A 22660-nucleotide genomic window follows, 5' to 3' on the forward strand; every position below is an offset into this window, starting at 1 on the left:
GGGAGGGGGTCGGCCTCTTTCTCAAAGGGGGTCTTCTTTGCTGTCTCTGAAGGTGAAGGAGCACAGTGGAATGTTCCTCTGTACAAAAGCATTCCCTGAACACAGAAAAGGAGCATGTCAGGGTTCTAGCCTAACCTCGCAGGCAGGTTGGCTTTCTATGTGCTAGTTTTTTTATTAAAAAACCTCTTTTTTCATTTTTATACAAAGGAGCATTCATTCATTCATGCAAGCCATCCCCTAGAACAGTCTGATGTGGCAGATAGGAAGCTGCCTTAAACAGAGTCAGTCCATTGAGCTCAGTATTGTCTACACTGGCTGGCAGCAGCTCCCCAGGCTGTCAAAAAGGTGTCTCTTCCAGCCCTACCTGGAGATGCCAGGGATTGAACTTGGGGCCTTCTGCCTGCAAGGCAGGTGCTCTGCGCTGAGCTGTGGCCCTTCCCTTCCCCTTCTGTAAGCACTGGGGCCATGTCAAGGGGCCTCCTGCAAGAGCCGGGAGAGGACTCTGGACACCCACCTGGGGAGTGAAATTGACGCTTGCGCCTCGGTTCAGTAGCAACTGGGCCACGTTGAGGTTCTCGTAGTGTGCAGCAATGTGCAGTGGGGTAAAACCAGTCTGTGGGAGAGAAGAGAGAAGAGGGTGGGGAGACTCCAGGTGAATATAATGCCATGACCTATCTGCAAAACGCAGGAAGTACTTTCTGCTGCTCCAGAGAAGCGGACACGGAGCAATGGATCCAAACTACAAGAAAGAAGATTCCACCTAAACATTAGGAAGAACTTCCTGACAGTAAGAGCTGTTTGACAGTGGAATTTGCTGCCAAGGAGTGTGGTGGAGTCTCCTTCTTTGGAGGTCTTTAAGCAGAGGCTTGACAACCATATGTCAGGAGTGCTCTGATGGTGTTTCCTGCTTGGCAGGGGGTTGGACTCGATGGCCCTTGTGGTCTCTTCCAACTCTATGATTCTATGATTCTATGATACTTCAAAGCTGGCTCTTCTGCCAGCAGTTTTCTTTAGGCAAGATGCCAGTCTTGGGTGGCTAGCCCCATAAACTACCTTAGGAGGGATTGCACCTGGAAACTAAGCCTTGCTCAATCTAAGGCAGCCCCTCAAAGGCAGCCCTTGGCCCTTACTGGAACTCCCTGCCTACCTTGGACAGGACGTCCGCATTGGGGTCGTTCTGCAGGAGCACAGCCGCCGTCCGAGTGTCATCATTGCGTGCAGCTATGTGCAGTGCTGGCAGCCGCACTTTGCCCTTGGTCCCGTAGTTAATCAGGTGAGCCACCACATTTTCGTGGCCCTGCTGCAGAGCCACAGCCAGAGGTGTGAATCCATCCTGCCATGGATCAGGGAGGGAGGAAGAGACACATAGTGAGCCAAGGGGTTCATGTCATCCCAAAGAAGCGCAAGGGCGGAGTATGGAGTGGGAACACCGGACAAAGGGGGAGCTACTCACCTCCGTGGCAACGTTTTGGTTGGCGCCATTCTCCAGCAGGAACTTGACCACTTCCAGGTGATTCTCCTGCGCTGCCATGTACAGAGGCGTAAAGCCTTTCTGCAAACACAGAATCAGAACCTGCATTGCCAGCTGCACAAAACAACCCCCACCAATCACAGAACGGCAGGGAGGCACAAGGGGTGAAATGGATTGGCTTATGGGGCAAAGGGAAATACTCCAAAGTTCAATAGAATCAATGGTCGCATAACATAACAGCAAAAAGCCTGTTTCTGAGTCCCAGCTCTTTGTCACATGGTGTGATGACCAATGGAAACCAGAGCGGTGCTATGCAGAGAGAAATAGGGTTGCTTATCAGCAGCTCCTGCTGAACTTTACAGGGAGAAGGCTGCAAACTGGGACAAAAAGTAGGGGCAAGGGGAACCTGCCCTTGCTTCTGCTTTTGGAATTTTCATTTCTATGTCTGGAAAACCACCACCGTCACTCTGGATGGTGAGACAGTGGGAAACCTGTCCTTGGAAGGCAAGGACCCCAAAGAGAAGAGAGCAATACAACTGATCTCTTTTCAAATAAACTAACACAAGGAACCTTCCCAGTGTGTGCCCTGGGCTAACTGGTATGGGGAGGTGGATTGGGTTAGGGGCATCATTTGGATTCTCCACTGTAGGCACCAAAATGCCTTGGGACCACCCATAAAATAACAGAAAAGGAGACGGTGTGGGGCTGGAGTAGGATTTAGGATGAGGGAGGGAGGGAGGGAGGGAAGGAAGGGAGGAAGGAAGGATTTGGAAAGAAGGTTATCAACGATGAAATTTTAAACAACAGTTCTGCATTTTTTATTCATTTCAGTTTCTACTCAAGATCCTGCTTAGCAAATAATAATCTAGAAAGGAAACAAATAAACTGCTAGCCTAATGCAAATCTCGGTCTGTGCATATTAAAACCAAATGGTTGGAATTACCAGCTGTTTACTCACCTGCTTAGCAAAAGTATCGCCAGCATAAGCGGAGAGGCTGAGCATTAGCTCTAAAGCGCTCACAAAATGAGCATGGCTTCATGTTTATGCAACCAAAGGCAAGCACACTCAGTCTCCTTGCTTTGGGAAAATGACTCAAAAGTACAAATTGCAAACAGGATCAGAAGGATTTGGGGGAGGGGGAGGGGTCTGCTTGCTGATCTCAGCCAGAGTGACTGACAGCAGTGAGTCCTGAAAATAGAGAGCTTGCCCTCTAGGCCCCCTAAGCCTGTCATTATGCATTCCACCCCCCACCTTGCCTCAGTGCTTCCCTACCCAATTTCTCTCCAACTCCCTGACATTTGTTTGACCTTCAGATACCTGCTTATGTAACTCAAAGACACAGCAGACTGTCACGGAGGGGCAGTGCCTCCCCGGGGCCAGCAGGGGGCTCCTGCGCCAGATGATGGTCCCTATTCCATCCAAACAGGCACAGAGACATGACGACCCACACTGCCCCCCCCCCCCCCCGCAGCTCTGCCGGAGCAGGTGACATGAGGATGGTTGGCTGCCTGGCAGAAAGAGAGTGACGCTGGCAGGGAGATAGCCGGGGACTGAAGAGGCTCAGAAGCATCTATGTGATGCACACAGAGGGACGCGAGAAAGAGACCTTGGATGGCTTTGAATCTGCAAGCTTCACCCAGCCCAGCCAGACTCAAGCGAAGCAATATTTACAATGCTGCAGGCTTGAAGTGGGCAGATTAATGAGCCAACTAACACCATTGGTGATTGGTTTGAAATAGACCCGGGGCCACAGTCTCTCTTGCAGGGACCACATAATGGTGGCAGGTAGGGTCAGGGAGGGGAAAGAGGGCAGGACGGGCAGAGCAACAGATGGGACTCATCTGTTTGGACAGTGGCAGACAGTCCAGCCGTGGCTTCACACCCTCCCGGAGCGCTTCTCTCTCACTTGGAAGGAGGACAGAGAGGGACGGATGGCGGCGGGTGTGGGAACCAGAGTACTGCACATCAAAATTTGCTACTCTGCTTACTTTTGCCTGGGCTTCCCCCACCACCACCATTTGCTTGTGGCCCCTGAATGCTTATCCAGAAGGCAATGTGGCTCTTAGTCTGAAAAAGGTTCCCTAGCCCTGTTCTAGTATTACTACTACTACTACTACTACTACTACTACTATTTAAAAACAATAATAAGGCACACAGCTTGGCTGGCTTGCCAAGTCTGGCAAAGGACTGCTGGATCATGTAGAATCGGTTTCCTTGTGCGCCCAATACTCTCTGCCCCCTGCTTGTTAAGGGGCCTGGCCCACTCCTGGTCTTTTCCCGCAGAGCCTTCAAAGCCCTGAAGCTCCAGAGCCTTCCAGCTCCTTGCCCAGGCGAGGCCACTGCAGGGAGAGGGAGAGGCAGGCAACTTACCTGGGACTGTGCATTGACATTTGCCCCAAAGTTCACCAGCTCCCTCACCACGTCCTCTTGTCCTGCCAAGGCAGCGATGTGCAAGGCCGTGTTCCCTTTCTGAAAAAGCCAGATGGAAGAAAAGGGTCAAGCAGGGTACAAATTGCAAGCAGTCTAGAAAAAAACACCTTTAAAAACAAAGAAACAGACAAACAAACCCCTATGGATCTATACATTGAGAAAACAGCAGAACCCCCCCCCCCCCCAAGTTGGGTAGCCACTAGCGTATTTTGTTCTTGTTGACATCCATCTGTCTCGAGATACAATGGAGTATGCCTCTGGGGGTGAAGTCAAACCGCTGTACTAGTAGCACCAAAGTGACCTCCCCAGGGAGCAAACCTGGGCAGTGTGTCTGGAGATCCTGGGCTGCCCAGGCCTGCTGATGTGGTCCAAAGGAAAGCAGAGCAATTCCTTTGACACCAGCTTGGCTGCAGGAGTTGCCAGAAGGAGATGTACAAGGCGCCATCTAACCCTCTTAGGGACCACTCCAGATTTGTGTAGGGTTTAGTCCTTAGCCTTTTCTTCTTCTGAATAAGCGTCTCCACCTCCATTGAGCAATTCTATGAATATGTGACAACAGAGTCAGCTGAGCTGGCAGATAGCCACTCTTTAACCCACCCCAATTAACCACACAGTTAGGGGCTGCTAATGATCATAAGTGAAGTGTCTACAATTGCTAGGGTCCTGCAGTCTAAATCAAGCTCGTGGGTAGACTTCAGGCTGGTGGGATTTACTTTGAATCAAACAAGACATGGTGTTAATTATGAGAAAGCAATCAACATGCACTTAAAAACAAAAAAAGCAGGATTGGAACTGTGCAATGTTTAACCCTTTCTCTCTGTTGTATTTCCAGCAGAAATCCTTTCCCCCGGGGCAGCAAAGAGCAACTTTGTGGGGAGATTTCTGTTTGGTCTCTATAAAGGATATATATAAGGGATTCTAGCCCAGGAGAGTCTCAGCAACCATGAGAGCTCTTCTTGTTGGTTGCAGGCCACCTTTGTCTGTCTCCAACCTCAGTTTCAAAAGAGCCATTCCCACCCCAACCGGGGGGGGGGGAGGGGCTTACCTTGGTGGTGGTTTCCAAAATTATTTCCTTGTGCAGCAACTCAGCCACCATCTTCACATGTCCCTCCTTGGAGGCCAGGTGCAAAGCATTCAACCCATTCTGGAAAGAGGAGAGACTCCATGAGACCAGGGCCAGAAGTGAGCTTGCTCGCTCTTCATGGCCCTGCCTTGCAGCCAGTTCAGATTCAGCCAGGGCAGGGGTTCAGTGGTTCAACCCAGAGTGTTGGGGAGAGGGGCAGCTGTTCCACACACACCACATGCTTCATCAAGGGGAGCACTGCAGGTGTCCTGCAACATTTCTGGTGTGTGTGATCTCTTTATTATATTTCTGCCACATGCATATATAATTACGCAGGATCAATCTAAAATATAAAGTTGAAAACATCAAGGAATAGGAATTACACCTAGTAATGCTGAGGTATAAGAAGACAGAAACGGCAACCATTTTCAGCTTAAAAGAATAATTTTGGTTTCTCATTTGTTCACGACAAACAGCACATTGTTGTTGTTGCTGCTGCTGTCATTATATCATTTAATCTTGTCAATTCAAGTTTGCTACTAGTCACAGCTGTTAATCCTACCAACTACAGGTAGAAGAAATTCCACGGTAATGGTTCTGGACTAAGCTTTTAGGAGGACAGGTCATTGATTCGTCTTCCAACTGGGTCCCAACAATGGTGCCAATAAAGTCTCCAAGTTTCTTCTGGCCATGTTTTGCATATGCACGCACACTCAATTTATTTGTTTAACTCTACCAATTGTGAAGGTAGAGTTTCTAAGGATATCCTGGCACTGAGAATAACAGTGCATAGTTAAACTGCCACAGGAGGAAGCAATGGCACCAACTAGGACAACTTCATGGAGGACAAGGCTCTCAATGGCTCCTAGCCAGGATGGCTGTGCTCTGCTTCCACACCTGGAGGCAGCCATGCTTCTGAATCCCAGTTGACAGGAGGGGAGAGGGCTCTTGTGCTTGAATCCTGCCTGTGGGCTTCCTGCAGGATGCTGGCTTAGATGGGCCATTGGCCTGATCCTGCCAGAACCGTTTCCCACTCTACAATATCCTTTCTGAGGTGAGCCAACCAGAGCTGGGCAAAGGCTGAATCAGTCTGAGTCCATGCGCAGAACCAGCCAGCATGGCTCCACCTTGCCAGCCCCCCTGCTGCCCCCCTGAGCAAGAGGCCACCAGAGCAAGTGAGCAGAGTCCCCTCACCACCTTTCCAAGCACAACAGAGAGACCCTGGAAAAGCGGCCAGGTGAAAGGGGAGACATTTGAAACTCCTATGCACAGGTTGGGGGGGCATCACCTCTAGACCGTCAGTATTTTGCAGGAGGAATCCAAGGGTCTACTTTAGGTCTGTGCAACTGAAGTGGATGAAAGCTAGTCTGTCACGCTGGCACAACAAAACCATTTAACAGCAACAGCAACAACCTGTTGGGATGAATGAATGGTTAAGAGGGAAAGTGTGGGATGAATGAATGATGTGGAAACACCCCGGAAACAAATCAGCATGAATTTGGGAGGAAAGTTCATGGCTGTATAACCCCCCTGCAAGCAAATCAGAATGAATGCTCAATAAAGTCTAAGCTCTGCATAAGCTTTGTGCAAGCGAATCAGTGTACCTGCTCCGTCAATAGGTCATCTGGAGGATAAGCCCAAAGTAACACCACATCCGCTCCAGACATTGTAAAGCAGTATTGTACTGGTTTAAGCAGCCGTGCCCCCCACCCCGAATCCTGGGGACCACAGGGAGAGTTGATAGGAAGCCCTTATGCCCCTACAGGTAGGGCTACAGTTCTCAGAGTGGTTTAACAATCAATCTCTTTTCCCAGGGAACTTTGGGAATCATAGCTCTGTAAGGGGAATTAGAGTTTCCAAACAATTCTCAGCACCCTTTAACAAACCAGAGTTCCCAGAATTTTTATTTGGATGGGGAGGGGGGGAACCACGACTTTTTAAATGGGTATCATAGTGCTTTAAATGTATGCACTATGTGTGGCCCAAGACTGATGGCCATCCTACTGGTCCCTAAACCCACACAGGTAAATAACATCTTTGCCTTGAAGCCCCAAACTCCCTGCAAGCGGACACAGGCTCCCCCCACCCACCCCAAACCATGTGGATTCTTCCTTCCTTTTCAGCTAGGCACCACATTGGCATCCCAGGGCAATCCGAGGTCTCTTTCTCTTTGCTGCTGGGCATCTAAAGTGGCACATGACAGATGAAAGATGCAGATGCAGGTCCTCTGAGAATGGTGGTGATGGAATCAGGTTGGTGCAGATGGCGATCAGATGGTAGGTTAAGAGGCCGTGCTCAGTTTTGTGTGAGAATACAAGGCTTGTGGGCTAGGTCTGACCACACGCATCCCTCTTTTATCTCATACAGGACATGTGAGGTTGGACCTTGACCACAAGTGTGATATTCCCCAGGGTGGAAAGGCAGGTGCGCTATCAGACCATGAGAGGCCAGCAGTGGACGGGCACCTCGGTCTTCACTTAACAAGCTCCAGAATTTGTCATGACTGGCAGATGATCAGTCCCAGAGCAGATGCCCCATTTGACCGAGAATCAGGTAGTGCAACCCCCCCATGCCCATTCAACTCAGGGGGCTTGCTCACCAATTTTCACCGGTGGTTCATCCCAGAAAGCCACATTTCCATTTATTCAATTCCTTAATAAGACTATAGATGGCCAACTTATATAAAACCCAATAGAATAATTAAAACATCATAAAATTACAATATCACAAATGGCAGAGCAAAAGACCAGCACTGAATTTTATTTATCTAAAAATTATTGGCAAAACAAAATCATTCTGAACAGGTAATGAAATATCAGAATTGTTTGAATTCAGCTGGAGCAGCATTTCAAAATACTGGTGCCAGTACTATGCTAAAAATCTTAGTTTGTGTAGACACCAAGGGCTTCTGCTTTCCCCATTTCTAGAAGAAGCACAAGTCTGAGCGGTTTCCTCCTTGCCCCACTCCTTTTGTAGGGAAAACCCGCTCCTCAGTGCTAAATCAGAGCAAACGTCAATCTGGAGAAAACCCGAATTGCCATTTGCTCCAATAGGGCGTCAAAGAGCAGTTTCCCTCTAGAGAAAGCAGTGAGACCAGAGGGAGTGTAGATCAGCCCTAAATGAATAGGACCATGGGGAAGTCAGGAGGGCTCCTCCAGATTATTGCAGCTGATCTGGGTTTAAGGAATGAGACAACCCTTCAGGTGAGCAGTTTGGGGCTTTGTCCACTGGCAGCTACACATTGAACTTGGTTCAGTAAGATACAGGCAGCCAGTGCAGAACTTAGATGTTTAGTTTCAGGACTCAGATGCAATGCGGTTCTGGACACAGAATATTATTACTAGTGTAAGTGTTGGGTTTTTTCGCAGTATAGTAGCGCAGAGAGCTTGCTGGGGAGAGCTTGCATTAAAAAGAAGGGACTCAAAAATAACTCAAACAAGGTTTTAATAAGAAAAACAAAAACTCCTTATACACTAAATATATCTACAAACAAACACGACCCAACCACCAACCCATCCCCCAGGGTAAAATGGCAGAGCTAGGTGCTGCTCCTTATATACTGTGGCCAATTCCCAACACAGCTTAATCAATGCAACTCAGCAGCACCTGCTATGCCTCACAGCTGCAAGGCTGGATCTCATTAGTTTGCTCTGGCCCTTGCTCCGGCCCCTTAAAGGTATACACATTGGGTGAAACAATGATGAACCCTTTACATTTAAAGAAACAGTTCAACAGTAAGAGCATAGCAAGAGCCTGCAGGGTCAGGCCAGGAGTCCCTCTCGTCCACTAGCCTCACAGTGGCCAAGCAGATGCCTCCGTGGGAAGCCCACTAGCAGGACTGAGCCCCAGAGGCCTCTCCTCTCCAACTGGGGCTCCAGCAACTGGCATTCAGAAGCATCTCTGCCTCCAACTGGGGCCCCTGATAGGCTTCTCCCCCACAATCTGTCCAGTCTTCTTTCAAAGCCACTGTTGGTGGCCATCCCTGCCCTTACCTTAACTATGTGCCATGTGACTTACTTTACTTTATCTGTCCTGAATCTCCCAACATTCAGCTTCATTGGATGTCTACATTATTATTTATTAAATGCCAAGATTCCAGTCGTTGTAAAAGGGAAGGGTGGATGAAATAGTAGAGGAGCTGACAGGCAAAGGATCCAGGTTAGTGGCTCAAGCACAGCGGCCTTGTGTGGCCAGTGCAATGTCTCTTTTTCCCCTGGCGCCGTTGGGCCCGTCCTCTCACTTAAAAATTAGAGTGCGCACCCAACTCACAGAACACCAGTCCCACAAATCCCCACAGACTACCTCAGATTATCTTGTAGGGGACTTGCGTGAGGTAAACTTAATAATTAGAAGTCTCAGACAGGATTTGTACAAATAAACAATAATGATTTTATATAACAAGGAAGTTTATGACACAAGTGAATAAAATTTAGGATACTTCAGTTTACAGTGTTATTTCACGTCAAGGTTTTCTCAGTTGTTTCACACTTAATACTTTGGTTCTCAACAAGGTGGTACTTTCTGTCAGTTAGACACCCCTTAGACAACCCTACTCCTGCAGTGCTCCAAGTAGTAGACCCAAGGCTCCACTGGTTTGGGTCTCTTCTCTCCCCTCCTGACTGGAAGGAGACCTAAGTAGATGGCCTCTTTCCAGCTTCTACTTCTCCTGGCTCAGCCTGGCTTTACTCTCCCAGGACACCACACACTGTCCTTCCCCCTAAGCTCAGAGACTCCTTTCTCGAGCTTGTGATCTCTTCCTCAGAGTGGATGCTTCTACCCAGAAGCAGCTCCCTCTCCTCTCCCTCCTCTCTCTCTCTCTGCCTATCCTCCCAACCAAAGCCCCCATGACCCAAATCGAGCCGGGAGTGAGAGTGCCCCGCCACCCAGCTGCCCAGGAAAACCCCGGAGCTGACGCAGGGAGAAGGAGGAGAGGAGAAGGAAGAGAGAGAGAGAAAGAGGAAGGAGAAAAAAGAGGGGAGCCACCACCGCAGAGGAGCAGAAGTAGGAGAGCACCGGGAGGGCAAGGATCCGTAGCCAAGCCCAGGCCCTCACCGAGCCTACTCCATGGCGGCTAGCGCTCCAAGAGAGCAGGCCGGCCCAGAGGAAGGCTGTGTGACAGAGGAGACTACAGAAGAGAAGATAGTACTTTTTAAAAAATAAAACTTTTTTTAATAACTTTTTTTTCTCTTAAAAAGAAAAGTGTCCCCGGATTCTTTGAAAAAAATCTGGTAACCTTATCTTAATCAGACAGGAAGTGAAGGAAAGCAGACAGCGGGGGCAGGGGGGGGGGAGTAACGTGGGGAGAGAGAAAAAGCTGGCTTGGGGGTGAAGTCTCCCCTCTGACACCACCCTTTTTTGTGTAGCAATCCAGAGTAAATTATGTAGAAGAGGAAGATTGCTGAATAAGTCATTGGGAAGAAAGCATAAGGAAATGAAAAACTAGCAGAGTTGCATCGTTTAAGGTTTCAGATCACGGCTTTTCCTGGAGAGGATGTGGGGTCTTGGTGCTGAATTTTGATTTCCCAGACAATCTGCATGTATAAACTGTTAATGCCGCTGCCTATCTCTCACTGAAGACAAACTTCTAGCATCTGGTAGCAACCCCTCCTTGCCCCAAATTTCTACCACTCCACCTCATGAATGAAACTTCCTGAAGAGGGAGGGGGGCTCAGTCTGACACACAACTCACCCTGCGATGTGGGAGCACCTCAAGGCAGAAGGCCTCGCCTGTGGCCTGGAAGGGGCACTCAAGGGCAGGAAAAGCTTCCTCTATGGCTTAGACAAACAGGCCCTCAACATGGGAGCCACACTGACACCAAGGCCTGGCTCTATTAGCCAGAGCAGTTGCAGTCCTTTCAGGTCAAGGAATAAGCGAAACATTCTGGAAGAGCGCCTAAGGCAACAGGAAGCCGAGGTCCGTGTCTGGGAACAGATCAATAAAATGAAATCGGCGGCAGGGCATTTGCTAGCTCTTAGCAGCTGCAGCCGCAGCACCACTGAGCCAGCTGTGATGGCTCCCTTGGCTTCCTCCCGAAAAGAAGCTGTACTCACACCCAACATGCCTAGAAATTAAGGCCGGAACAGAAGAGATCGTTGGCGCTGCAACATACAACCCCCCGAACAGGGGCTACCCCACAACTATGTGCTGTATCCAAGACTGCGGGGAGAAATGTTTCCCATGCTGCCTTCTGACCAGGGGCCAAAGAAAGGCTCTTCTGGGTGCCTTTGTTCCTCAAAGAACCGTTTAAGTTTCTTACAAAGTCCCAGCTGATGCCCTGCTCCAGAGGCAGACTTTGGTAAGGTAATCTTTCATAATATGGTGCCCTGAGTTTTGCACCCCCAAATGGATCTTCTCAATTTACACCCCCTTTTACAGGGGAACCACCCATACCACCCTAAATCTGGCACTGGTTGCTCCAAAGATATTATGGGAAATTAAAGTGGCAGCCCTAATTGTTGAGCCTGCTATCAGAGTTCATGACAGGCAGCCAGGTCTCACACTTGCAAGATCTACTTTAGGGTAGGCTCATCCTAAAGCCCTAAGATCCACCAACTGGAGCCAGGTGCAAAAGAGTGGGTCAGGCAGGCGGCCACACATGAAGAGTGGTTTTTATGGCTAACTTTAGGCCCATTAATTTCAGTAGGTCTACTCTGAGCAGAACTTGATTGGATACAACTCAGCATGTGTCTGAGAACATGCTCAGCCCAGGAATTTGTGATCAGTACCAGCAGCAAGCTCACAACGCCTTTCCCACAAAAATCCACTCCGGTTCCCCACCTTCTGCAAGTATTGTTTTTTATGGAAGGGAGAGAAAGCTTTTGAGGTGTTGTTTTTGTGAGGTAACCAGGAGTTAAAATCCTTTCTTGCTGATCTGCTGCAACCACCCAGAACTCTCCCAGTAGATCCCAATCCACCTGACACAGGAGCAGGAATTCCAACACAGGGCGCTGTGCCAGGAGCATCAGTGCAAGGCTTGGGAGGAGGCATGAGAAAGCTTTAAAAAGAATCAGGCTCCGGAAAGCCTGTTCCAAGGGCCTTGCGTGTGAGCGCTCCATTGTTGCTACCAATTTCTGGATGGTAATTTTCCAATTATGTAGGCAATTAACTCCTTAACAAGCTGGTGCTCTTTGAAAAAGAAGCAACCCAGTTAGTCGTCAAAGATTGTATACTGTTATGTACTAAGCTTGGATCCTAGAACAGTAGGCAGGTAGGATCTTAGAATGCAGCAACTGATTGGCCTGCAGGAGAACACCAATCAGGCTCCAGGAGGGAAGCAGAATCAGCCAATCAGACGGGACTCATTGTGTAAATAATGTATATAAAGGCCTGAGTTTTGGGTTGAAATTCAATCACTGTTTTACAAGCATGAAAGAGCATGAAATCACTGCAGGACTCTGAGTATATTTCACATACTCATTTTAATAAACTTCCTGCAACAAAGACTAATGCAGGCATCCCCAACCTGCGGCCCTCCTGATGTTTTGGCCTACAACTCTCATGATCCCTAGCTAGCAGGACCAGTTGTCAGGGCTGATGGGAATTGTAGTCCAAAACATCTGGAGGGCCGAAGGTTGTGGGTGCCTGGACTAATGTGACCATCTCCTCCTGAAGGGTCCAAGAGCTGTCTTGCATTATGAAAGTGTACAAATATATAAATAGTGACTGCAACTACTCCCCTGCCCTGCGCTTTTCTCACTTAAACCAGACAGCTTGGGAAAACTGAGGGTGGTTGGATCCACCCTGCCTCTCCTAAGTCCAGATAATACCCAACAGACACAATTCCACACATCCAGAGGGAATGTGATCCTATTAGACTTCTCCCCTTTTTTTGGTCTCAGTTCTCTAAAAGAGCTGGGGTGGGGGGCACCTTGAATAAGTATTTATTTCTGATCAGTGATGGGGAAGAAAATCTACCCAGGAGCTGTGTGTGCGCATCCATTACCACAAGGCCTCCCTTCCTCTTCTGGGGCGGGAGCCCGGCTTGACAGCGGCACTTCATGATAATGAGCACAACAGTCTCTCCCAATTAAGAACAAACAGCAGCTGCCTCCAGAATCAAGGGCTGGATTTGTGCCTGTGCCTGTGCCTGCGCTGGGGGAAAAGAGACTCTCCAGAGGAACACATCTTCTTCCGCAGCAGAACAGGATCAAACAGCTGTGCAGCAAGATACAAAATCACCCAACATGACCACAAAGTGAAGTGGCTGCTTCAAGAGAAGGTTGTGCAGTGAAATTAGGGATAAGGGAGGAATTCATTCTGTGTGCATTTTAAACTGGAACTTACCAAATTCGCTCTAGACAAACCAAAACACAACTTTCCCCCAAGCCCGGGAATGGAAAGGGAGCAAGCTGGGTTAACTTTATCAGAAGAGAGATGGGGAGGAGATGCAACCCTGCTGGGTCTCCTTGATCTCTCAGTGGCTTCTGAAACCATCAACCATGGTGTCCTCAGGGAACAACGCCGGGGGTGGGAGGAAGATGGAGGCACTGGACTGCAGTGGTTCCACTTCTACCTTCAGCGTATTTGGCAGGAAACAGCACGGGGGGACAACTGCTTGGAGCCATAGCCTTTAGATCGTGGGCCCCCTCAAAGGTCCATCTTGTCCCCCGTGCTGTTTAATGTCTATATGAAGCCATTAGAACCTGTCAACTGGGGATTTGGAGCATGGTCTCATCAGCATGCAGAAGGCACCCGGCTCTCTGCCCATTTTCCACTTAAATCAGGAGAGGCTGTTTGAGTGCTGAAACTAGCAGCCTAGAGGCTTTGACGGCTGGAGAGGGTGGGCAATAAACTAAAGCTAAATCTAGACAAGATGGAGTTCCTGTGAGTAAGTGGTGCTCAGTTTTAGGTATGGGGATATTGGCCTGTGGCGTCACTTGCAAGGAGCGCTTACAGCCAATTACACCCATTCCTAGCGCAAGAGCATTTCATCTCAGTGATCCATGCTCTAAGCACCTCCCGGATAGATTCCTGCAATGCACTCTACATGGGCAGCTCTTTGGAAGCTGGAGCTCATGCAGAATGACGCTATGCAGTTACTTTATGGTGTGGCAAGAGATGATATCACCCCCATCCTCAAGGCAATGTGCTGACTGCCTGTGAGCTGTCAGACCCAATTCATAGTGTTTGTACTAATGGCCAAAGCCCTAAGTGAATGGGGACTATTAAGGGGACTATATAAGAAGGGAGGAGCTTGGTTTTTTAAATAGCAGTTGGATGTTCTATTAATCACATGTTTTGTATACAGGTGTAACCTTCACTTATAAAACAATAAAATACTTTTCTATTTAATGAAGTAGGCCAGTCCTGCTGTGTTTGATCGTCTCCTGCTTCTTCTGCTAGTTTGGGCCTTGGTGCTCTGCTCCAAAGTCACAGGACTATAGAAATCTGCTTGTTGCAGAGTCAGAGTGCTGCTCTGCATAGCTGAGCACTGCTGGCAACAGCTCTCCAGGGTTTCAGACAGAAGACAACCCCAATCCTGCCTGGAGATGCTAGGGATTGAACCTGAGACCTTCCACACACAAAGCACTCAAAGTGCTCCACTGCTGAGACACAGCCCTGACCTGACAACACCTCTGACACAGGGCACTTTGAGACTGCTGCTGTTTTGCAAGAGGGATTTAGTTGCTTCTGGGCAAATTTAGGTTGCACCATTAAGGTGATCTGGCACACTTGGACAACAAATCCACTTCCCTCCCCTTGAACTTTTTCTGCAATAAGAAAAGTGACAGGATAATGCAGCAGAAAGTATGAGGAAACACTTTCTCATAAACAAATCTGAACAAACGCTCAATAAAAAGCCAACATCACAGCCCATCCCTACAAACGTTGCACAAACAAATCCAAATGAAAGCACCACTAAACAGGCCGCCATCTTGAAGCTGCCATAGACACACATATTTCTCCTCATTGAAGATGCTTGGTCAGAGCTAGTCCAGAACATGCACCTCTGTGGCCCAAAGCAGCCCAAGGTCCTAGCATTAAGGTCAAGGTCACATAACCTCTGAGCTGTCAGGAGCCCAGGCTGCCGTCTTGATAACACAGCACACAAGTCGTAATTATTGCAAAGCAAATAATTAGCCTCTGATGCTCTAGCCGAGCATCCCGTCTCTTACGATTCAGTTGACCCTTCTGAAGACTGCTTCCTGCTTCTGCAGAATATTCTGAACCTATGACCCTTATGTTTCTGGGTTTGTTTTCTGTCTAATATTTTCCCTATTCGTCTACTCCTTGGGCTCATGGGGTTAACTGCCTCCTCTTCTGGTGAGGAAATGCTTACCCTCCTGCCTTCCGAGCCTCCCTGTGCTTCTTGACAGTTGGCTTCTCTCCAGCCTACCCTCTGCTAATGGCTATTATTATTATTATTATTATTATTATTATTATTATTATTATTTTTATACCCCGCCCCTCTGGCAGGGTTTCCCCAGCCACTCTGGGTGGCTTCCAACAGAATATTAAAATACAATAGTATATTAAACATTAAAAGCTTCCCTAAACAGGGCTGCCTTCATTTCATTGTCAAGAAAGGGGGGAGGGTTGACAGCCAACTGCTTCCAGCTGTCTGAGAGAAATGCAAGCCTCTCTGTTGCTGACTGCATTCTAACTCATGCTGTACTTTGGGCAGACATGTTCCTGACATGAGCTCAGAAGCAGGTTAATTACACACCAGAGGTGTGAAATGCTAACACCGTCTCCCTAGCAGAGTCAAGGGAGTAATGACTCTAGGAAGCCTGCAAGGGAAAGAGAAGTGAGCTGTGCCACTCGGTAAAAAACATGCAGCCACATCTCCACACAGCAGACACAAAGACCTGGTTCCATAGTCATTCCCCTCTCCTGGAAATGCAGTTGTGTGAGAGGGACAAGGGATCTCCAAGAGAGAGTTCTCAGCACCTTCAGCAAACTACAAGATTCAGAAATGACAAAAGGAAGGACTTCTTCACGCAGCACAGAGTTAGACTATGGAACTTACTCCCACAAGAGGCAGTGATGCCCACCAACTTGGATGGTTTGAGAAGAGGATTGGGCAGATTCCTGTCTAGTGGCCATGATGGCTATGTTCCAGCCACTATAAGAGAACCAGGGAACTATGGGGGGGGGGGAGAGAGAGAGAGAGAGAGAGAGAGAGAGAGAGAGAGAGAGCTGCTGAACTCAGGTCCTGCTTGTGGGCCTCCCATGGGCATCTCTCTGGCTGGCCATTCAGAGAATGCTGGACTAGGTGAGCCATTGGCCTGATCCTATAGAGCTCCTATGCGGAATGTGCTTCCACAAGAGGCAGTGATGGACACCAACCTAGATGGCCTTAATTGACACCTTCCTGGGGCATAAGGCTACTCATGGCAACTAGCCTGGGTGGCTATGTTTCTACCTCCACTGCTGGAGGCAGCATGTGTTGGAGCACCAGTTGCTAGCAAACACCAGGGGGAAGACTGCTAGGCTGCTCAGGCCCTGCTTGCAGGCACCCCATAGACATCAAGTCGTCCGTTGTGAGAAAAGGGTGCCAATACGCTCTTCCTACAGTCTTTGGCTCTGCAGATGGCCTCAAATGCTGGACTGGATGATGCAGCAGAGCTCTTGCTATGTTCTGATGTTGTTCCAGGAAGTTTGAGAGCCCAGAGATAGAGGAGGGGCATTATTGGCTTGTTTTTGTTTTTATCATGTATTTTGTGTTTTTTATCTTGCATTTTTTATGTAGTGAATGGCCCTGAGATCTATGGATAAAGGGTGCTATACAAACTCAATCAATAAATAGCACAAAATAAATCACAGGTATCATAGGAACAGAGAAGCCGCCTTAGGACTTGCCCAAACATCCGTATTTCCCATGCCAAGAAAGGACAGCTTTCTGTTTGCCCTGTGCTTTCCAGGCACAGGTCTGACTGGTTTTCCCCTTGCCCTGCTCTTTTCCCATGGAAAACCCACTCTTTAGGGCTAAATCAGAGCAAACAGCAATTTGTGGAAAGCCTCCATTTGCCGTTTGTGTCAACTGAGTGCTGAAGAAGGAAAGCAGCAGGCAAGAGGAAGGATGGGTCAGTCCTTAGTTATAGCTAGTACTGCCGCCTAAACATTTCCACAGAGTTCTGGAGGTAGGGGTGGGCAGTAAGGGGCCGTGGGGCAAAAGAACATAGCAATTTTTACTGAAGGAAAAAACAGTGCCCTCCCCCCCCCTCCTGCTGCGTCATCTGATAAGGAACGGTAAGCACACCTGAAGCTGTCTGAAAATAACTAGGAATTTTGCTTTTGTGACAGTGGGGGTAGCACTCAGCCCAATTGCTACTTCCACCGAGTCAGATCACGTTCCCACCTCTCCTGCTCCCTGTCTCCCAGGACTAGACAAGGACTGGAGAGGGAGGAGCAGAAACAGGTTGCATGCTGACGCAGCCTTCACCTGCTTGCACACAGCTCAGGTGGGCGAGATACATAAGCGGAGGTGGGGCCTCTCTGTTGTGGCAGCTGCTTCATTGGGTGCACACCTGGGAGCAGCTGAGAGATGGGATGGACATGTCTTTCCCTAACATGCTAAGTGCACTTTTGACAATAAAGAGCTGATTCCTCACTTTGGGCATTCCGTGCCCAACTGCGCTGTGACACCAAGATTCCTATTTGTAAGCTCCAGCAACTATTTCCCTGGAAGAGCCTCCAGGGCATGCAGGACAGAGATGGCAGAGAACTGGTTTCCATGCAAGCCCACTCCATCAGCAGGCTGAAGCAGCCAGAAGTGGCTCTGGGGATGAGCCAGGTGAGTCACCGTCTGCCTGTGGAGGCCCTTCCCCCACCTCGCCTGCAAGCCTGCCAGTGGGGAATGCAAAATGGGCTCCCCAAGGGCGCTGGTTCTTGTGCTCTCCCTTAATGAAGGACTCTGGCTTGTCTGTTTGGGTTCTGGGAGACAGGAAGAGCCCTCTCCAGAATATTTTATGCAGCAGGTAGAATAGCCCAAATCCTTCCCCTGCAAAAGTCACCTTGTAGCTTGGAAAGAAAGAAGATTCCACCTAAACATTAGGAAGAACTTCCTGACAGTAAGAGCTGTTCGGCAGTGGAATTTGCTGCCAAGGAGTGTGGTGGAGTCTCCTTCTTTGGAGGTCTTTAAGCAGAGGCTTGACAACCATATGTCAGGAGTGCTCTGATGGTGTTTCCTGCTTGGCAGGGGGTTGGACTCGATGGCCCTTGTGGTCTCTTCCAGCTCTATGATTCTATGATTCTATGACTTTCTCTTGCACACATGCCCTAGAAGCAAATGCAGGCAGGAAGAAGACAAACTGCCAGATGTCTTCTTAGCTACATAAGCCCTGCTGGAACAGAGCAAAGGCCTGTCTAGTCCGGCATTCTGTTTATTGAGCACCTCCACACAGCTCACGCGTAAGGCAGGAAGAAGGAAAGCCCTCTCACATCCAGGGGCATATTGCAATAGTAAGGAGCTTTTTTCAGACAAAAGGCAACATTTCCCTCTGAATAAGCTTCTGGGGCCACATGCCAGGGTGGGCAGGGCCAGCTGTAAAAGTGGAGGGATGTGGTGAGGAATACATTTGGGTGCTACACAACTCCATTGTTTCTATACTTGATACATCATTTGCCCAGGCCATGATCCAGGTCAAGAAGAGCCAATGGGTGGGCAAGGTCACTCTGGAACCTAGGAATCTTGTGGCACCCTTTGACCAGCAGCTCTGATTGTTCATCACACTGGGCAGCTCCACACAGATCCAGAAGGTTCCCTCTTTCAGGCCAGGAATCCTGGACATTTTCCTTCAGCTCGAGAAATGAAGATGCAGAATTCTGTACTCAACTTCCGCCATGCAGTTGTGCAACCCTGTTGTGCAGGAGGCTACGCCACCTAACTCTCTCCTGGTTAGGCCCTGAAAGCCCTGAAGAACTGAGGTTGAGGTTACCTCAGGGATCGCCTGAACCCTTACAGCCCAGTCACTGAGCATCTGCAGGAGCGTCACTGGTCGTCTACCGAGTTGGTGGGGATCATTTGACAACAGCAGGAAGCCAAGCCTTTAGGATCCTGGGCCCAGGATTGCAGGATAATCTGCCCATAGAGATTCAGCAGGTGCCTTCTGTTTCCACTTATAACAACACTTCTATTCCGTCAGGCAATTAAGAAAACACCTTTCCACAATAGTCAGCTGGCTTCTAATTTTGACATTTTATATGATTTTTACTGCCTGGTTTTATGTACAATTATAAACAGCTCTTTTTTTTTTTTTTAAGGTTATGCATAGTGGTAAATAAATATGTTTACAAATGATTATTTAAGGCAGAAAGCATTCCATGGCAAGAAAGGTCTCTCTTCCCTCCACACAATCCCTAAAGTTCAAGCCATCTGGATGTGCCCTAATTATATTATCTATTTTACTTTTTTACTTATTTATCTTTAGTAAATTTGTATTTAATAGATCTCAAGGCGCTTCACAACATGAAAATACAAGATACAAGCCATAGTTATTCAGCAGTGAGTGAAACATATTCTGCACATGCCCAGGGGCGCTCTTTTTATTATTACTTCACACATTCTGGAGCTTAGACTGCAAGAAAAAATCTGCCTGGCAGAAGAATGAGGGAAACTCAAGAGCTCTAAAAAATGAGGGAGCTGATCTTCTACCTCTTACCTGGCACCGCAGCTGGCGCAAGCTGGAGGACCACGAGGCCACCTGAACAGCATCTGATTAGACACCAAGGCTGGATCAATCAAGACCAAGCCAAAAGCTGGTGGACCAAGGATAGGGGGTGTCAGGGAAGAGCTCATGGCCTACCTGGTTGCAGGTGTTAATATCCACACCATTCCTCAAGTGGTCCAGAGCCTTGTCCAAGTTTCCAGATCGTGCCGCCCGTAAGAAGCTGGTCGCAGCATCAGCCTTGGAAAGAGAAGAGGCATTGTTAGTGCGTGTATTGGGCTAACCTGCAATAGCTGAAGTGCAGCTCTCACTGATGTTGTTAAGCAGCATCTGGGATTCTGATTGCAGATGGGGGCTCACCTGATTGCTCCTCCACACAAAAATAAACAAATCCTTGCACACAGAAAGTTAGCGTCTCAGGGAGTAGGACTTGGTGCCAGCCAGCACCCAGGGAAGGCGAGGCCAAACCCTTCTAAGTCTAACCAGCATTTTGACTGAGGGAAGAACACTGTTAAAAGAAGCACAGACCTGCCGCCCAATATGGCAAATGCGCGTACAGTGGTACCTCGGGTTAAGTACTTAATTCGTTCCAGAGGTCCGTACTTAACCTGAAACTGTTCTTAACCTGAAGCACCACTTTAGCTAATGGGGCCTCCTGCTGCTGCCGCGCCACCGGAACACGATTTCTTTTTCTCATCCTGAAGCAAAGTTCTTAACCTTAAGCACTATTTCTGGGTTAGCGGAGTATGTACCCTGAAGCGTATGTAACCTGAAGTGTATGTAACCCGAGGTACCACTGCACCAAGTTTTCCCCTCCCCCTCCGTAATACGTGGCACCACTCACTGTATGTCTTGATATCACTAAGCAGCACGTTTCCCTGCCCCCACCACTAAAACACACATTTTTACAAAGTAATTTCTCCAAATATAATGCACTTTTCTATGCTATTTACACTTACCCTACAATATTTATTTTTATTTCTTTATTAAATTTGTATACCGACCTATTCCTGTAGATCTCAAAGACAGGCATCTTTACACACATTCCTTGTCTGGAGAACTGCACTGAGGACATTCAGAAAAGTACAAATGCTAAAGAACAGCTGTGCTTCAGTTTGCATATTGTTTCGCAGAGTGTGGATTTGGTAGGTTTACTACCGTTAAATGTAAACTGAATCTAATTTCTCCATTTTCAGCAGAAGCGTTGCATATCTTATGACGCGAAGCTCCGCAAGAGCTGTCAGGGGCTTCCCTTTAGTCCTCCAGACGTGTTGAACTACTGCTCCCCTCATCCATGGCCAGGCTCGCCAGGGATGCTTGGAGGGCTCCCCGCTCCTGCTTCAGAGTATCCAATTAGAATTAAAACAAAACAGGTTGGGTTTTTTGTATTTAGTTTTTGGCAAATTTTTAAGTTTTAACATTTTATTAAAAAAAAACCCAACAGATGCCTTAAACAAAAACATTAAATGCTGATGAAACTGAAAGCAATATTGCAACTGATCACTGTGCTTTTACATCTCAGAGGGACTTCTCCCCTTCCAAAGCTCCTAAGTCCAACAACATCCATAATTCAAGCTGCACTGGCTCCCGGTGGAGTACAGGGTCAGATTTAAGGTGCTGCTTTTGACCTTTAAAGCCCTTCACGGCCTAGGACCCTTGTAGCTATGGGACCGCCTCTCCTGGTATGCCCCACGGAGAGCCTCAAGGTCCATAAATAACAACACCCTAGTGGTCCCAGGCCCTAAGGAAGTTAGATTGGCTTCAACCAGAGCCAGGGCCTTCTCGACACTGGCTCCGGCCTGGTGGAACGCTCTGCCTCATGAGACCAGGGCCCTGCAGGATCTGATTTCTTTCCGCAGGGCCTGTAAGACAGAGTTGTTCCGCCTGGCCTTTGGCTTGGAGCCAATTTGATTCCCTCCCTCCCTCTCTTTCTTTTTTCTTTTCCTTCTCCTCCTGCGATGAGGCTACATTTTAATATTTTAATGTTACATTATTTTCATGTTGTATTTTACTTTTGTTTTTAAGTTGTAATCATTCATCTTGTTTTTATTATTGCTTGTAAGCCGCTCTGAGCCCGGCCTTGGCTGGGGAGGGCGGGGTATAAATAAAAATTATTATTATTATTAATGCCAGCCTAAGTATTCCCAACTCAGAAAGACATAGGGAGATAGATGCTGCCTTGTGCCAGGTCCACCAAAGGACCGCCCGACTCTGTATGGCCACAATGACCAGCTAAGCAGAGAAGGAGCTGAATGTCCTGATTTGGGGTGAGCATTGGGAGCTCTCATCTTAGGCTGACACAGCAGATTGTTTTTATCGCAAGAGCTGACCGTGGGCTGATTTTGCACTCACAATGCAGTCAACAAATGACATGCTGTAGCAGACCTACCAATTGCCTTGTCTTAAGTGGGACAGCTCCCCTTTCTTTGGAGGTGCCTTGGACTCTGCCTTTGTCCCAGGGCACCCTGATTACAGCCCTACCTGGAAATGCTGGGGATCTAGTGAGGAACCTTCTGTGTGCAATGCAAGTTCTCTACCGCTGAACTACAGCCTTTCCACACATGCATTTGCCTTTCTTCTTCTTTTTTTAGCATTTATATCCCACACTACCTATATTCTGCCCAGAACAGCTCACAAAAAAGGGTAAATAGAAAAGTTAGCATGTAAGTTCATGAACATGACCAGATCTTTTTTCCAAAAAATGAAAAACAAACATAACATTGGTACATTCTTATAAACAAGAGATGATAACCAAATCTCACATTGTTTAAATTAAGTTTTAGTGATGTGTCTGTTACGTAATTCTCACCTCTTTCAGAAACATCACATTCAGCCTGCCTACAGCTTTCCCCAGGTGTTCACAGGTAGAGGCGTCATAGCTGACTACAGCAAACCCTCCAAAGTTCAGCCAAGAAAGATTGGGACGTGGGCCTCTTGCCTCCTTCCCCAAGCCCAGTAAGAGCTTGCCCAGCTTTGGGAAGAAGGCAGGAGGACTCCAGCATGCTGCCAGGGCCTCGTGCCTCCTTTCCCAGTGGGTGGTTTTTTTAAAAAAACTTAATAGATTTTCAGCTGAAACCATAGATCT

The 22660-nt window shown here is 48.1% G+C and overlaps 1 protein-coding gene across 22 annotated transcripts in view; it reads right to left on the minus strand.

Moving 5' to 3' along the window:
* The window catches only part of ANK1 (ankyrin 1), a 174027-nt gene that overhangs the window by 78216 nt on the left and 73151 nt on the right, over positions 1-22660 (minus strand). For all 22 annotated transcript variants that reach the window (XM_083456591.1, XM_083456574.1, XM_083456593.1 and 19 more), the window contains exons 2-7: positions 19714-19815; positions 4948-5046; positions 3843-3941; positions 1454-1552; positions 1148-1333; positions 515-613 (exon numbers count right to left, since the gene is read on the minus strand). In XM_083456591.1, the coding sequence (XP_083312717.1) occupies positions 515-613; positions 1148-1333; positions 1454-1552; positions 3843-3941; positions 4948-5046; positions 19714-19815 (684 nt within the window). The remainder of the gene's footprint in view (positions 1-514; positions 614-1147; positions 1334-1453; positions 1553-3842; positions 3942-4947; positions 5047-19713; positions 19816-22660) is intronic.

The sequence above is a fragment of the Podarcis tiliguerta genome, assembly GCF_965153285.1.
Source record: "Podarcis tiliguerta genome assembly, chromosome: 8".
NCBI classification, from domain to species: domain Eukaryota; kingdom Metazoa; phylum Chordata; class Lepidosauria; order Squamata; family Lacertidae; genus Podarcis; species Podarcis tiliguerta.